The following is a 16,097-nucleotide window of genomic DNA, read 5'->3' as shown; positions in this document are numbered from 1 at the left end:
CATGAGAAGACACTTATGCTTTCGAACACCTTAACAAATTTCCTGAAGATTATAACATCTAGGGGTGCACACAGGGATTCCTCTCCACACAGCACAGTACTTCTGTAAATCCACATACACAAGGAAGAATATGCACAAAAGTTATAATAGCATAAACAACCATAAAGAAAGCTGGAAAGACTGATGACTGCCTTCTATAAAATGTTTATGTTTTTTAATTTTTAATGCATATAAAAACAATACCCTACCATAAAAATATATTCGACTAGGCGTCAATCAGAAGACATTCAGCTGAAGTGAACAGAGAACAACGAGTGTAAACTGCAGAAGAACCAGCCCCACTGTCTGTTTCATATTCTGCTTTGTTATAACAGAGGGAATGTTTTGCATTTAATCTTAGTTCTAAAGGTATTTCTGGTTTCTTCTTTTTTCCTTTCACCTTGATCTTCTCAAATTTGTTTCCTAATCAGCTTCTATGAGCCAAGACTCTTACTCCATGGATACCTGAGCCAAAACTCTTACTCCATGGATACTTAAGCATATGCATAACTCCCTCCATAGGCAGCAGGTGCTAACCTCTTATCTGAATCAGTAGGTACGAAAGGGGAAGTATCATGAATACAACTCCACTGGCAAGACACAAAAGAGCTAGAAAACCACTAAAACCAAGTACCTTATGGTGGCAGCATGCAGATTTAGTTATAGTTTAAGCAAAATTTATTTTAAAAAAATGTCAGGAACTTCATTAACAACACAAGTTGTAAGAAGTTTTAAAAAATAATTATAGGAGGCTTTGCATCCCTCCTTCTGCACTCTGATGCACATAAACGCTCCTCAGAGAGTACCACCCTATTTGATCTCAACCTTTTGTGTAGAGATAGAACACTAAGATGTAACTAGGTATATAAAAGGAATGACCAAGGAATTAATTTTACAGGATTGTTTTGCTGTTTAGTAAAAGAAATCATGATACCTAAAAGCCCTGTATGAACTGAAATTTGGCAAAAATTACATCCACCTATCCACTGGTGTGCAATAAACACATCACAGATTGTTCTACATATTAACTTTCAAGTAATTAACTCTCAACAGTTCATAAAGTTAAGTTTCTGTACGAGTCCAGAGTTCACAGTCTTCAGTGGGCAGTAGCTGAAAGTATTTATCATCTATGTTGAGAAAAAATAGATCACTAGCATAAGTGCTTTTCATATATCATGTTAGGATGGGATAAGGCGCTCTCTTTCTTTCCACTGGGCCAAATGTGAAAGCTTAGCATTAAAATCCCAATGCAGAAGGAGCACATAAGCTGCCTAGGTCTGTTAGAAAGCTGAACAGACACATCTGATCTGATTTTGTAGAGATGGATAGAGATGAAATCCAGTGCTTGTTATAGTCTTGAGCACTTGGCAGATTCAATCAAACACTGAAGATATCATTTTGAGAAGTGTTGAGTATTATTCACTCCATTGTCTTCATTACCCTTGTGGAAGATGCTCATTTAAATATTTCTGTGTAACAACTGAATAAGTGAAACCCTCATTAACCAGGGTAGACTATTTGCAGGCTTCTGATTCAGGACACCAGCTCTGTAGCATTGTTCCTGACTGTTGTCTGCACATCATGAGTGGATGTTGGGCTGCAGGCTCACTTTAGAAAATGTTACAGCATTAAAAACATGTTTTCCCTAGCAGACAATTTTAAAGTGACCAAGTTGCATCTAAACTGAAATTTAATGACTATCACAGGAATAACTCCATCTCCAACTAAGTGGGAAAGGCGACAGATAACCTGCATGGTTCTGTTCACAGCACATCAGTCGTGCTTCAGCTTCTGAAACACGAAAGCATCGTGTAAATTGTACCAACAGTCCCACAAAGAAAGCTCTCTTATGGGAAAGAAAGTGTCCTGTAGCTCTTGACCCATTAACTATTTTTAGTTTTCTGGTTGTACATTCCAAACTAACTTGGAACAAGAACTATTGGAAGTGTATTTGTGTCACCCGGGAGAAAAATCATGTAATCATTTTAGACCTCAGTAAAAGCTTAGAAGTAGAACCCAAGTGGTACACCCCATTGTGGTAGCAGCGTGCGTGCGCTGAGAACTTTGCTTTGGCCACTTTAGCCACTTTGCCCACTGCTTTGGGCCTTACCATTTCAGGTTAAGCCATTCCAGACCATGACTGTGCTCCATGTGACATCTCATGGGGGCTGAGAAGCATTTAAACTCCCATAAGCATGAATGCTGATCATTTTTCAAAAGCCAGCTGTCTTGTACAATCTTGCATTTTCCTGATCTATCTTTTGGACTGAACTGACAGACAATGTTGGTGTCATTATGCAGGTATGGATTGATGCAGCTACTCAGATATTTTACTCCTTAGGAGCTGGGTTTGGCGTTTTAATTGCATTTGCCAGTTACAATAAGTTTGATAACAACTGTTACAGGTAAGACAGCCTATTCTTTCCTTACTGCTTCAGAATGTTACTATTTTACTCTAACTGCAGCTGGGCTAAGTACTAAGCTATATTTTTATCTTCAGTCATTTCTTAATGATGGTCAGTCCTGTGTGCACATAGCAACCAACCCAAATCTTGAAACATTGTCTTCCTTTCTGAAATTTTAGCAACAGGAACCTGCCAAGATATCTGCCAAAGCAAAACAGAATGGGATTAGGTTTGGACTTTAGACAGCTGTGTAAACTGTGCTTGTGTTTGCCTTTCAAAAGCACCATTAAGAGCAACAGTGCACACAGGATGAAATCTTATCGGTCCAGGAACTAAAAGCAGGATTCCAGTTTCCAGAAGTGTTCCTGTACTTTGGGATTATATTCCTGATATTTTATGTGGAGCTCCAATTTAGGATACGCACTTTAAATCAAGTCGGTTTGTAAGTGTTTTGCTGAATCACCACCATGGAAATTCAACCAGAACTGCTCTGCCCCTTTCAAGAACTTACAACATTTAGAAGTTTTATTAACATTCCATTTTGGAAAGAAAACAAGCATTGCTTTAAAATTTCCCATTAAGTATAAATTCAGAAATTATATGTATGTATTATAAATACATTGTGAAATGAAGGATGGCAAAAAATGTTGAAGTGAAAAGGGAGAAGAAAATAAATAGATTTGAACTGCCTTAAACAGCCTGAAAGCCAAAATCATGGAATACTCCCACTGACTTCAGAGAGCTTTGTACTTAGCCCAGAGTGGCTTTAAGTTGCCAGCTGATTATTTGCAGTAGGAAATATTACCGGGTTTGAGAACACTTCAGTTAGAATGCTAGCTGTAATAGTCTTCCAAAATAACATTTACCATCTTCTGCAAATAATTTTGCATTAATCTCATAGCAGCACTGTTTTGCTTCTGTATTCTAATCTGCTCTGAAATGGAAAAAATCCACTTGAAACTAAGAAAACACCACAGACTATATGTGAAATCATATTATTTAGCTCCTAGCTTACTATATTTGTTCAATGTTGCTTCACAAGCCTTGCCTTCCCTATAAGAGTCACCTGTAATTTCATTAAATACTGTGTTTTAGTTCTCACTATGAAAACAAGCTTTAATTCAGTAGCATTTTGCAACACTTAGAAATATCCTTCTTTTGGTCAAATAACTCCATAATGTGCTGACATATTTTGTTCAAAAGGCTTTCTTGAAACAACAAATTGAAAATAGTACTGTTTGCAAGTGAAGGCCATGACTCAGAGCTATACTGACCCATCCATGCTTCAACACAGCTTCCGTGAGAGGAAGTGTCAGTAATTAAGGCAGGGTAACAATACTGAAAATCAGGGACAGAAAATATGAGAATCTATACTTAAATAATGATCTGGTTTTATATGCAAAATACTGTGAGCTAGCTCAGCTCCGTTTGTAAGCAGATAAGCATCATGTAATCCAGCTACTGACTAAGCAAAACAAAGCATTAGTCACTTGCACAAGAATATTTTAGTGTTGTGGGAAACAAGAAATACTGTTGCCATCTTATCAATGACAAATACCTAGCAATTTTTCTCTTTAATGACTGAAAAGAATTTGAGTTTATGGGTCCAATCTGGTGTCTCTTGATCCTGCTGCCTTCCCCCAGGAAAACATTTTAAGAATTGCAGGACATAAATCGTTCAATGTTATCAAAATAAAGTAATATAAGGAAGATGATAAAGTTTGGTGTACGGCACCTATGTTTTTGGGTAGTGTAACTGATGAAAGGAAATCGTATTTACTTTCTGCTTATTAAAGCACTGTTTGGCATTACTGATGTTCACAGAGCCGCGTCCTCTGTTCTAAAGGTCATATGCAGCAAAAGCTTACATACAAGACACAGTGCAGATTAGGCAGACATCTAAAGACATACGGTCTGCTTATCTTAAAGCTAGGTTTGGCAATAGTGGTTATTAATACCCAAGAAAACTCATACATCTATCATAATACCGTGGCAGATTGGTTAAAAAACACAACTTTGTACAATCATTACTATATGGTGCACACTGTACAATATTTAACCTTTAAACTAAATTCACTTTTGTAACAATCTGATAAACAAGAGTTGTATTTTTTTCAGAAAAGCCTAGCTGACTTCATAGATGAAGAGACCCCATTACAGATTAAGGATGTTATCCAGTGCCATCTGAATGGCAGCACAGTTTGCTAAAAATGCACTCCTGGGGTTGTCTGAAAATACTCTTGAATATCTGCTCACATGAATTGATAAACAGCAAGGCTCTTTCACTTCAGGGCACTCTCTTGCTATGCTTTGGCTACCAGCTAGGATGATGACATTAATATCTTAACATTTAATAGAGCTTTGCTGATTTTTTTGAACATAACTCAGTTTTAAATCAAAATAGTAAGTGAAGGTAGGTCATTTGCTAGCATAGTATGCTGATATGAGCTTTTGGATCATCAGGGTAATTGCACAATTAGCATTTTCACAAGAATCTGCCTATCACTATAAGATAATCCCTATCTAGTTCTTAAAGTGCTTTTTTTTCACTGGGCTGTTCTTCTCTCCATCACTAGGGATGCTTTGCTGACTAGTACCATTAACTGTGTCACAAGCTTCATCTCAGGATTTGCAATTTTCTCCATATTGGGCTACATGGCTCATGAGCACAAAGTTAAAATTGAGGATGTAGCCACTGAAGGTAGGAAGTTAATTCTGTATTAGTTTTACCACTTTTTGTCCACCATTTCTTTGCAGATGTGTTTATATTTGTTTCAAATCAGTATGTGAAAATCTCATGGAAGTGACCTGAATTAAATTACTTAGTATACATGCCTTGCTGAAATGTGCACTCTGAATAGTATTGGTTGATCTCACCTCTACTGAATTGAGGTTTCCCGACATCTTGCCCCTCACAAGTTCAGTCTGTGCAACAAAAAGGCATTTATCACTGCACAGTATCAGTTGCTGTTCAGTGCCATAGGTTACTGTTTTGGATGGTTCTTAGCTGTGGAGTCCTTTCACTGGTAACAGGTCACCCCTGATTTCAGTTCCTATATCTCTCATCACATGCGGGAGCACTCCTGCAAAACACTGGAGTCCATATCCACACAGTTCATTCTCTACTACATAGTTAAAAAGTAGCTAGCAAGGTTGTGAATCCCATAAAAGATTACTACAAGTGGAAAAGAATGGGATAGCTTTTTTTTTTTAATACAAAGCTGTCATGAGTACATTATTAAAGTATGTTGGATATATTTTTTGTATAATGCAAATTTTGTTTTAACAACTACTCAGAGTGTGGACTGATGTAAAAGTCAACTTAGACAGAATTTATCTTATTAAAATTAACAACTTTTTTGAAGCTGAGAAACGTCATTTAGTAATACTTTTTTTCTCCTATTTCTTTTCTATTTCAGGAGCTGGTTTAGTTTTCATTCTGTATCCAGAGGCAATTTCAACTCTTTCAGGATCTACATTTTGGGCTGTGGTATTCTTCATCATGCTCCTTACTCTTGGCATCGACAGTTCTGTGAGTATTTTTTCCTTCTTGCCTTGACATTTTTCCTTTACTGTTATATTCTGTAACTGGAGAGGTATCAACCTTAAACAGGGGCTTTATTACATTTCAAATAAACACTCTGTACATTCTCTGAATCTGTTTTCACAGTCACAGCCAACATACCAACAGTATTGCTCCTGGCAGTATATTTAAAGACTCACAATATTTAAGAGGTTTAGAAAGAGATCAAATCTTTTACAAGCCAGCAAATAATTACTCACTGCTGCTTTTTTATGAGTTTACAGAGGGGCTATTCATCAACAGTTATTACTATTTAAAGGTATGACCCAACATCACTGCTATGAACTATTACTACTATGAACCTGCAATGAGGTTTTGGAACCCTGCTTGCAAAATACAAGCCACAGTAAGACATTGAGTAGAGTGGTTTCTAGAAGAGATTTTTTGCATGTGCCAAAATTCATTAATCTGCTCAAGATAGACGATGTCTGAAGGTAGTCAGGATCACAGAAACTTCAGCCCAGAAAACACCCCAAAACCCCGAACAACTTTTGTACTGCTTTGTTCTTGCCAAACAGGCATCAAAACACCCTGTTATATTTAGCTTAAAGGTTGATTAATCTCTGGGAAAAACAAAGAGGGTCTTTAAGGAATAGCGAACCATGAACAAGCATTTATCATTTTTAAGTAGGGTAGGGGTTTTTTACTACTCTAAAGCATTGAAGTGTCTTTTGTAGTTCCAGATATACAGAGCTGATCTAGGAATTTCTTGCTGAAAATGGCAAATAACAGTGTTTCCATTGCTTACAACTTCAGAAAACTTCATTCATTTTCAAAGACAAGAAAGGGAAAGAATGAACTAACTTGGAAGAGGGCAAAACTAAGAAAAATTAGGTTGCAGCAGGAAGCTTTTATAATCATTGGCAAATAGCTGAATGAGAGGAGCAAGGTCTGAGCTGTAAAGGTCAGATTCAGGTCTAAATGCTCCTGAGGGGTTTGGATTTTTGGATTCAATCTCAGGTTCAATTAAGTTTGTCTTTATACACTAAGATCCAGATCCTTATTCAAAAGTTTAAGGTGAGATTATATCTGGGTTTGGCCATTTTCCAACTGTAAACAAACATGAAGGATTGAAAGGAAGGGTTTAGCACAGTGTCAGGGCATGAATGACCAGTAGGAACAGGGCAGAATTTAGAAGAAGAAAATACACACTCAGAAGTGTTAACTTTGCAACAGCAGTAAATTTAAGGCAATGTAAAGAAACATTTGAGTGACAAAGACACTCAAGACTTTAAGATTGCAGAACACAGTTTTGCTACCAGTGGAGAAAGCTCTTTCTTGTGGAGTTCATTAAAATAGTGTGAACTGATAAACTGTGGACAGGTTTAGCTGTTTCTTTCTAAAAGGGGAGGGATCTGCTTGTTCATGTTTTGTTCAGGATTTTTCATCATTTACCTAAGAAAACTCAGGTCATGCAGTATTTTTTTATGGTGGTCTCCTCAACTCTGCCCCTACATTTGACTGATCAAGTCCCTGAAGGGAAAATTAAAATTTTTTAAAATCTAGGGGGGAAAAAAAAAAAACAAACCCCAAAGCTAAAGAGGAAGAATCATATATGAGTAGTTTTATTCATGCATATAAACCTGCACTGGCATAGAAATACAGACATCTGCACAAAGATGGAACTGTCAAAATGTTTAAGCAAAAAGAAAACTGATCATGCAAGTTTAAGCAAGCAACAACAAAAAGGATAGAAAATGGAACAAATGTTTTGCAAACATTTTTTGGAGTTGGTATCTTGCTTGGCATAGGGAATTAACAAGGGGGATCAATTGTGATACATTAAGAAACGGTCCTTAGCGAAAATAATCCAAGCTGTCTCTTTCCTTTTTCAACTTCTCCAAGACCATTTAAGTGCCAACATGGTAACAACTTCTGAGAACATCAAATATTAACCCATCTTAACTGCAGGACACTCACTGATGACCCCCCAGACATTAGGAAATACGAGCCTACACTAGGTTTTGGGACATTTTACTTGTGAACATTAGTTACCTTTAAAAAAAAAAAAAAAAAAAAAAAAAAAAAAAAACAAGAAAAGGCCTACTGCCCCCAGCAATTTTGCTCTAGCCAGGAGTCATTCAAATTCTATAGAGATAATTTGCTGCTACCAGTTCCAACCAGAGATGTTGGTTTCATCAAATTCTTACAGGAAAGAGACAGGCTATGTCAGCACCTGCTAACCAACTATTGTATTGCACCCAGCCCTACAGGTCTTGCCACGATCTTTCAGCTTGAGAAAAAGCATGGAATCCAACCTCTCCAAAACATTACATAAATTTATTATGACAGGAGACTGGAATTCATTTTCAGTTTCTTGGGGGGAGGAGGGAAATGCTTTCATTGGTGAAATTAAAATTCATAGCAACCTACGTAACTCGGCAATTTCAACAAAACTTGAAAAGTACCTTTCCTATATCTCAAAGTGTTAATCATTAACTCCTAGAAAACAAATTAAAATTCTTTCATGTTGTCGGAAAAAAAAATTAAATTACATCAGGCTTTCTATGTAGTGATTCTTCCAGGTCTGTAAAGATTTCTGTCAAACTGGATTTGGTTAATCAATGGCTAAACTCCATCTTTGTTCAGTACATTTCCCCTAGGTGCTTGGTGTGTCTGTCTTTAACTAAATTCCTTAGTAGATTTCTAATATACTTAAGCTGCCACCTTTTTCCCCAAAGTATACTGAAACGTATATTATTTTTGCCAAAGTACTCTCTACTTACTATCCTGATGAGTCAGCACAGGGTCCGCAGAGGATATGCCTATCAAGCTACTAACCATGACCCTTGATGTTCAGTTCCCTGACCCAGTTCTCTACCACAGGAAACAAATTATACCTCAGAATGACAGTAATTTACAGCTGAGATGTCAAAAATCATACAGTGGTTGGGAATTAATTATACCAGTTGCTTTACATTCGTCGATCTGTTTTTAGAACAGTCAGTAGTGTTTAACCAGAATTCTTGCCTTCCCTTCCTCAGATGGGTGGAATGGAGGCTGTCATCACTGGCTTGGCAGATGATTTCCAAATCCTGAAGCAGCACAGAAAGCTCTTCACCTTTGGTGTTTCTTTTGGCACTTTCCTACTTGCTCTTTTTTGCATCACCAATGTAAGTACAACAAAAGTTTCCATCAACAAGCTACCTTAAAAACATAGTTAACCTCCTCAGATAGTAATATGAATGGGCTCAGGTGACTACTTTTGTAATAAATTTTAATTCTTAAACAACTTTATGGTCAGAACATTACTTTTAGTCTTACCTACATGAAGTTTCTCTGGTTTTTTGCACCAGATCATTAGCTATCAACCAAAACTACAAGTCTGTTTCAAAGAACTGTCTGTCCTACTGTTTGATTTAGTTGGTTTGGTGTGCCTTTTTTTTTTTTAAATCTCATTAAATGGAGCTGTGTTGAGTGCTTATACCTGTGTGAGGAACTAAGAATTTCAAGTGATCAGACCTTTAGTCACCTGGCTATTCTTATCTTGAAGCACATAAGCAGCACTCACTTCTTGTGAAGGAAGTTTAGAATAATCATCTCCTCTCCCTGATGTGTTTCTTAATGTTCCTTCATGTACCTAGATCTTATGTGTTACTCTTAACACCATAAAAACCACATAGATAACTTATCCTGAACATCTAGTAACCTGTATTTATCACTACCATCATCTGAATGATTTGCCTTATCAGGCTTTTGACAATTAATTAAAGGATGAGAATCAGTATTCTAGGTTGGAGAGAACTTTCAAGTTTTTTGGACAAATACCAAAAAGCCCTGTAAGCAAAGATGCCAAAAAGTGTAAGAAAACAAGTGAAACCTGAGATAGCAACCATGATAGTAGATATCCTGAACCTCTCTCCTAAATCTCCTAAATTTCTGTAAAACTAGAAATGGTTTACAGATCAATTAAGATTACTGAAATGGTGTAAGTTTATCAACACCAAAGCTCTTTTTACACTAAAAGAATACCCCCAACACTTTTACTCTAGTTTCCTCAAACTGGAAAACATTTGAGACACTAAAAATTGATACATCATTTACAATACCTATCCTTTTAAGACCATGCTATCTCCATTGTTACCTAAAGAATTGAACATGCTCCTTCCTTATTCCAAGTTTCAACAGGAATAAAGTTTCCTGAAGTACAAGATCCAAAGGAACTCAGTGGTGCCAATGGGTGCAATTCCACTGCCTTCAAATGAGCTAAAGCAGTTCAAGATATCAATTTAGCTCTAGTTTTCAAATAACGGCACTTGTTTAGACTTAAGTTCACCCCACCAGCTGGAATGCACAAAACTGCCAAGACTTGTCCAAATGTATTGCTTCACATAACTGAAGAAGAACATTTCTAATGCGCACAAAATACAATGAAAAACCCTTGTGATACCATCACGTTAATCTATTTGACTTTGTCCTCTGAAATTTTAAGGTATTTTCAAAACATGTTTCTTACGAAACCGCATTTGTCACTCACTTTACTAAGTTTGATAGCAAAAGCGTTCATTTAGAGCAGGTGTAGAACAAAAACAAGAGGTCACACTCAAATGTCATTCAATAAGCAACATCATCATTCTAACACAACAACCGAAGTTCATTCAGTTTCCGGAAAAGTCCCCACAGAATTAAAAATCTAGACAAGGCCTACGTACTGTTCTCTCTATTTTCGTAAATATGCACAGCTGTTTCAGAAAACCATCCTTTTATAAGAAAAAAAAACTGATTGATTGCAGAGATTAAAATCAGCTAGAGATCTAAATAGTACAAAGGCTATTTAGACTGTTGGTAAAAACTTGGAAAATAATCCCTTTTTTTCTACCCTACTGAACAGGCATAGTCAGATTAAATTTGGTTGTAAAAAAAGATTTAACAAAAATCTACTGCAACTGCAAACATTTCAGTTGTTTACATGTGAAAAAGAATGTCCTGAAACACAGTATTCAGGTTCATTTTGAAACAAGTAAACATACCATGGTCTGCCATTCTTTGTTAGCCCATACTAAATAAAATGAGCAGTAATTTACACAAATGCATACCACGTTATAAAATGAGGCCAAAAGTAGTCAAATTGCAGCTAAAAAAAAAAAAGTATCAGGGAAACAAGACTTTACTAAATGCATTTACAGTTCTCAGTCACAAACTCAAGACGATGTGGTTGCTCTCTCCACTGAGCAAAGGCTTGCTAATACCACAGCAAAGAAACTACAGAGGGCAAAGCAGCTTCCATGCCGGGCTCACCACCAGAGACTCAACATGAAACTGCTCCCGTTGCCCAAACACTGGAAAAGAGACTCAGAAAAGGAGACATCAGTCTAAGACTGCAGATTCACTGGACTACAGAATAATTGGCCTTAGGAACAAACTGAGTGATAATGTCTGGGGGAAACTCTTACAGCACTCCGTTCCAGCCAATAATTTAGGAAGGTCTTCATTAACTGCTGTAGACAGGCCCTGTCCTACCAGCTGCTGAGCATTTCCCTGAACAGCCCATGCCTTCAGCTTCCACTGCACACTGAGTGCCAGGAGCACCCATTAATCATGCTAAGCTGAGGCTTCTGTTTCCCAGTTCAGCATGGACACTGGTGAAAGGAAGCCTCTTAAAGAGTTGCAAGTCTGATTCCACTGTTTTAAATGCAAATATGAACCCATGTGTGCAGCATCAGCTCCACATTAAGATACTTGGGTTAAGATAACGTTTCAAGTAAAGTGGATTTCTGTTAACTAGATACTAAGCTACTGAGATGAATCTATTTGTAACTTTGTTTTGTCACATCCTTTTACTCCCCAACACTAGGGTGGAATTTATGTGCTCACACTTCTGGACACATTTGCAGCTGGGACTTCGATATTGTTTGCTGTTCTAATGGAGGCAATTGGAGTTTCCTGGTTTTACGGTAAGCACTTCATTTTGCACCTGCAAAATCTTTTCTAAAATTCCAAGTGCTCGTGACAGGCTTTCACATTGTTTTACGGGAAAACACCACAGCCTTGTACACATGAAACTGTGACAAACCAGGCTTCATACAGGGATTTTCATCTGATTTATGAAGAGTGACAGGAATGCAGACATTCACTAGGCCAAACTTTGAAACCCTTCACAAAGCCAAACAAAAATGCCTTGTGAAGGAGGCTGCGAGTGGGATGGGAATGTTGCTACTTTTGCCAGTATTTTGCAGCTGTTAACATAGCTGATGACTTGCAGTAGCAGGTTTATACCCAGTTGCTTCAAAGCAAGTAGGTTAGCCTAAATACATGCTCACCCGCTCCTCCTTTCCATGATTTCCCCAGGGCCAACCTCAAGCTCCCCCCATGCAATACAAGTAAAGGTAGTTTGTCTTTAGAGAGTTAAAATAATTCCTACATTAGTCCCTTTTGTTTGAGACAATATTCTACTGAATTGTAAAAGACTAGTAGTTTAAAATTTATTTCATGGTATGGTATGGAATACCAAACATCCTAGATACCAGAAATAATAGTATTTCTAGTTCTTCATATTAATTTATGCCACAAAAAAGATGCAGTAGTTCGCTTTATCCTCACTACGGCAGGCTTTAGGAGTATTCAGTTGATCTCTGGCACTAGGCTGGAATCACTGTGTGCCAACCAGAGTGAAGCGATCTGCTACAGTACCCTGAAAAAAACATGGCTCATAATTTAAGTCAGGTCTCAGAAGATGTGCCCAGCTTATTTAATAACTTTCCTGGCCTTGTTTGGTCTTTAATATTTTTCTCCTCCCTAAAGTAACATAAATAAAAAGCAAGACACTTGATACACAAGTTTCACAAGAAAGAAGAAAAACATTCTTTTCTTTCCCACTGTATAAATGACCACAGTGATGGCAAACAGCCACATTCACTGCTCTAAATCCCTATGAATGCTCTTGGATAACCTTAACTGGGGAAAACGCAACAAATTGAAATTATGCTCTCCACCACAACACTGACTTTGGCAACACAGCAGGACACTAAGTCTGAGCTCAGTCCTTAGCCTACAGGAATTTCACTGTCTTGTGAGGTGTCCTGCGTTGACTAATTTCACCAAGTCCTCTGCTGTAAGTGATGAAGTTGACTACTACTATTCTCAAAGAAGCGAAATAAAAAGGTGAAACTGAATATTGCTTACAGTAGAAATAATTGAATATTTGATTATACATAGCCTGCTAAACCTCCAATTATATGAGAGAGTATCTGGCCTGTGAGTGTTTTCCCCATCCCTAACTCAGCGTTTAATAGGTGAGGTGTTTTTAAATATCTGAAGTCAGTGTTTGAAACATCTCTGTTTTCCCTTACACCCCCAACCTAGAGGAGTACTTTTTATGTTCTAGCACTGACCCAGAGTTCAGAATTTCCCTCATCACAGAGGAAGGTAGGGTAATTCACAGCCTCAAGCTTACTCACTGGAAAAGATGCCACCTCTGGAAGGGCAGAAATTAAAGTGCCCTTAAGTCACCAAATCAAGCAGAACAAAACAAGTCATAATTTAATCTGAATTAGGCATATCTTGCTAAAGAAACAGTGACAGTGATTTTTCCTGTCTTCTAGGGACAATGCTATCAGTTCTTTATCTTGTCACAGACAGGGTTAGTAAAATTCTACGGACACAAAAAATACCATCTCATTTTCTCCAAGAAAACCAATAGGATTCTGCATCTGCATATATGACTTATAGAAGTCATCTCACCGCAACAGTCCAAACTATCAGTTACATCTGAAATTGCTTGCTGTTTTGATTAACCAAGTTTTTTGAGCTCTTTTTTTCCTTCCTCATCTCCTATTAATTTTCACACCATACTTTCTGCTTAGTCGCAACTTTTTTCATTATTACGTGGTTTCAATGTCATAGCAGCCTGCAAGTCCCCTTCCCACTGAGGTATGTCTTGAACTAGCTGCCCTGATTTCCCAATAAGATTGTTCTTCCCCTGAAAGTCATCTTCATTTCTATTCAGAAATAGTGTTTATAGTTCACGCATGATTCAGAAGGTTCTTAGACGTTATCATTCTTACTGCCATTTACCTCCCTCAGTCACTTATTTATCTATCCATGCTGTGCCACCATATTCTAGTCAAACAAATTCTCGCTTGCAGTTAAAAACTGTTGACGAGGGAATGAGGTCAAAGAACGGCACTCATGCATAAAGCTGTTCAATCTACTAAAGAAATAGTTTTTAGCTTTAATGTACTGTCACTCAACATCAGCATGGAGCTAGCAGGTCATATGTTCTCCCTTAAAATAGGGGAAGCACTAGATTTTACAGACAACTGTCTTTAATCTCTGTAAAAGAGCCAAACGCAGAACAGACATAGCTTAACTTGGAAGCAGAGGCATAAAAATATTCTTCAGTTAGTAAGGGCGAGTTATTATCTGCTGCTATTAAAATAGGATTTACTGCACTTTACAATAGCTAGGCTTTGTACGTGGTTCACAGACCACAGGGTTAGTCAAATTTTGTTTGTTGTCCCTTCTGTCCTTCATCATTCTTTCCTTTCTCCCTCCTGCCTCCACATAACCGGGAAAATATCTACTCATTTGTCTTAAGCAGCTGTCAGATGTTTTTACCGACACGGCGTGACCTGTTGCTTTATAAAGAACTTATTACAGCCCCGGGTGCTATTTAAACTGATTAAATCTGGCATGGTCTCGTCTACCTCTTTTTTCTGACAGACCCCAGTTGCCTTCATGACCCAGCTGAATATTAAGCCAGCCTGAAGGCAAGCATTGACATTTTGGCACAGACCAAAAAAGGTGGAAATTTAGTTCAAATTATACCTATGGCCACTTACTGTGAAGTTTATTCTTGCAAAGGGCACTGGTATGTGTAAGAGAAGGGAGAGCTAGTTTGATTTACTATGCAGCTGTATTTTAGTTACGACTGCTAGCTTGGTACCATTTTTCCTCTTGTGCAACCCTGATATCATCCCTCTGTGAATATTCTCAGTAAAGCCAGACACCTCTCCCACTGACACAAAACTGCTCTTCAGTTTCACTCACAGGAAAACCCCTACGCAGTCAGATTTTAATGCGAACATCTCCCTGCATGACTGGAATAAGCTCAGTATGAGCTAACAATGATATTCACCCTCATCTGTAATTTCATTGCTTTCATTTACTTAAATCATTTCCAAAAATGATCCCTTAGACTGACTTTTCAGACCAACACGTGCATTTATTTGAAACAAATGTAAGATTGACTGTCTGATTTTGAAAAAGGGAAAGAAATTAACGAAGTACTGACTGCTGGAACTCATCTTTTGCTCACAGATGCTTTTCTATGGATGTGTGCCTGGCATGAGAGGCAAAGTAGGAATACACACATTTCCTTAGAATGGAAATACAAGTGGGGCAAACCAACCTGGAGAGCTTATTGCACTGCCATGGTGTGGAAATGTTTCCTACTGTTCTGATTGCTTTTACAGTAGCCCAGCTGCCCTTCTTTGGGAATGGTACTGGTATGGCTTACTCCCTTACTGCCACCAGGTGAGGGTCACCACCAACAAATATCAGTATTGCTCCAGAGTTAGAAAGGGGACTTGGAACAAAAAGGGATGGTTGTTGTTACTTCACTTCATGGCTCCCGATGTGAGGAAGGTAACTTGCAGTTATAGCCAAATCTACTTTTCACTTTCTTCCTAATCTGTTCGTTTTTGCATATTGATTTAATTCCCTTGACAACACAATGTTATGTATGGAGAGCATAGGCCAAATTTTCTGTCCCATTTAATAAACTATTACAGTGGAGACATTCTCAGGTAGCTGCAGTGTTTATAAGTTCATAAATTACACTGAAATTCTCTTTGGGTTTAAAGTATCTCATCATAAATTCTAAGCATCTCTTACTTGTTTTTCACCAGAAAAGCAAGGAGATTATTTCCATATTCAACACCAGGTCTCCAGCAAGTAATCTGGAGTTTTGTTGTGGTACACCAGTTCCTTCCTGTAAATAAACAGGTCACCCACAGTTTCAGTTTATCCTACAGAATCGCAAAAAAAAAAAAAAAAAAAGTATAAATGCTTTCAAGAAGTGGAAAAATCCAAGCCCTATAGGTACCAACATCTCTAGCTATAGCTATGTT

General features: G+C 37.7%; 1 protein-coding gene across 2 annotated transcripts in view; it reads left to right on the top strand.

Annotated features, from left to right (window-relative positions):
- The window catches only part of SLC6A2 (solute carrier family 6 member 2), a 77,148-nt gene that overhangs the window by 43,411 nt on the left and 17,640 nt on the right, over positions 1 to 16,097 (top strand). For both annotated transcript variants that reach the window (XM_054201000.1, XM_054200999.1), the window contains exons 6-10: positions 2,341 to 2,444; positions 5,021 to 5,145; positions 5,864 to 5,976; positions 9,012 to 9,140; positions 11,822 to 11,921. In XM_054201000.1, coding sequence (XP_054056975.1) covers positions 2,341 to 2,444; positions 5,021 to 5,145; positions 5,864 to 5,976; positions 9,012 to 9,140; positions 11,822 to 11,921 — 571 coding nt within the window. The remainder of the gene's footprint in view (positions 1 to 2,340; positions 2,445 to 5,020; positions 5,146 to 5,863; positions 5,977 to 9,011; positions 9,141 to 11,821; positions 11,922 to 16,097) is intronic.

Source organism: Rissa tridactyla, chromosome 4 (genome assembly GCF_028500815.1).
Source record: "Rissa tridactyla isolate bRisTri1 chromosome 4, bRisTri1.patW.cur.20221130, whole genome shotgun sequence".
Classification (NCBI taxonomy): Eukaryota; Metazoa; Chordata; class Aves; order Charadriiformes; family Laridae; genus Rissa; species Rissa tridactyla.
Note: the sequence above shows the minus strand (reverse complement) of the source record. Positions and strands in the feature narration are given on the sequence as shown.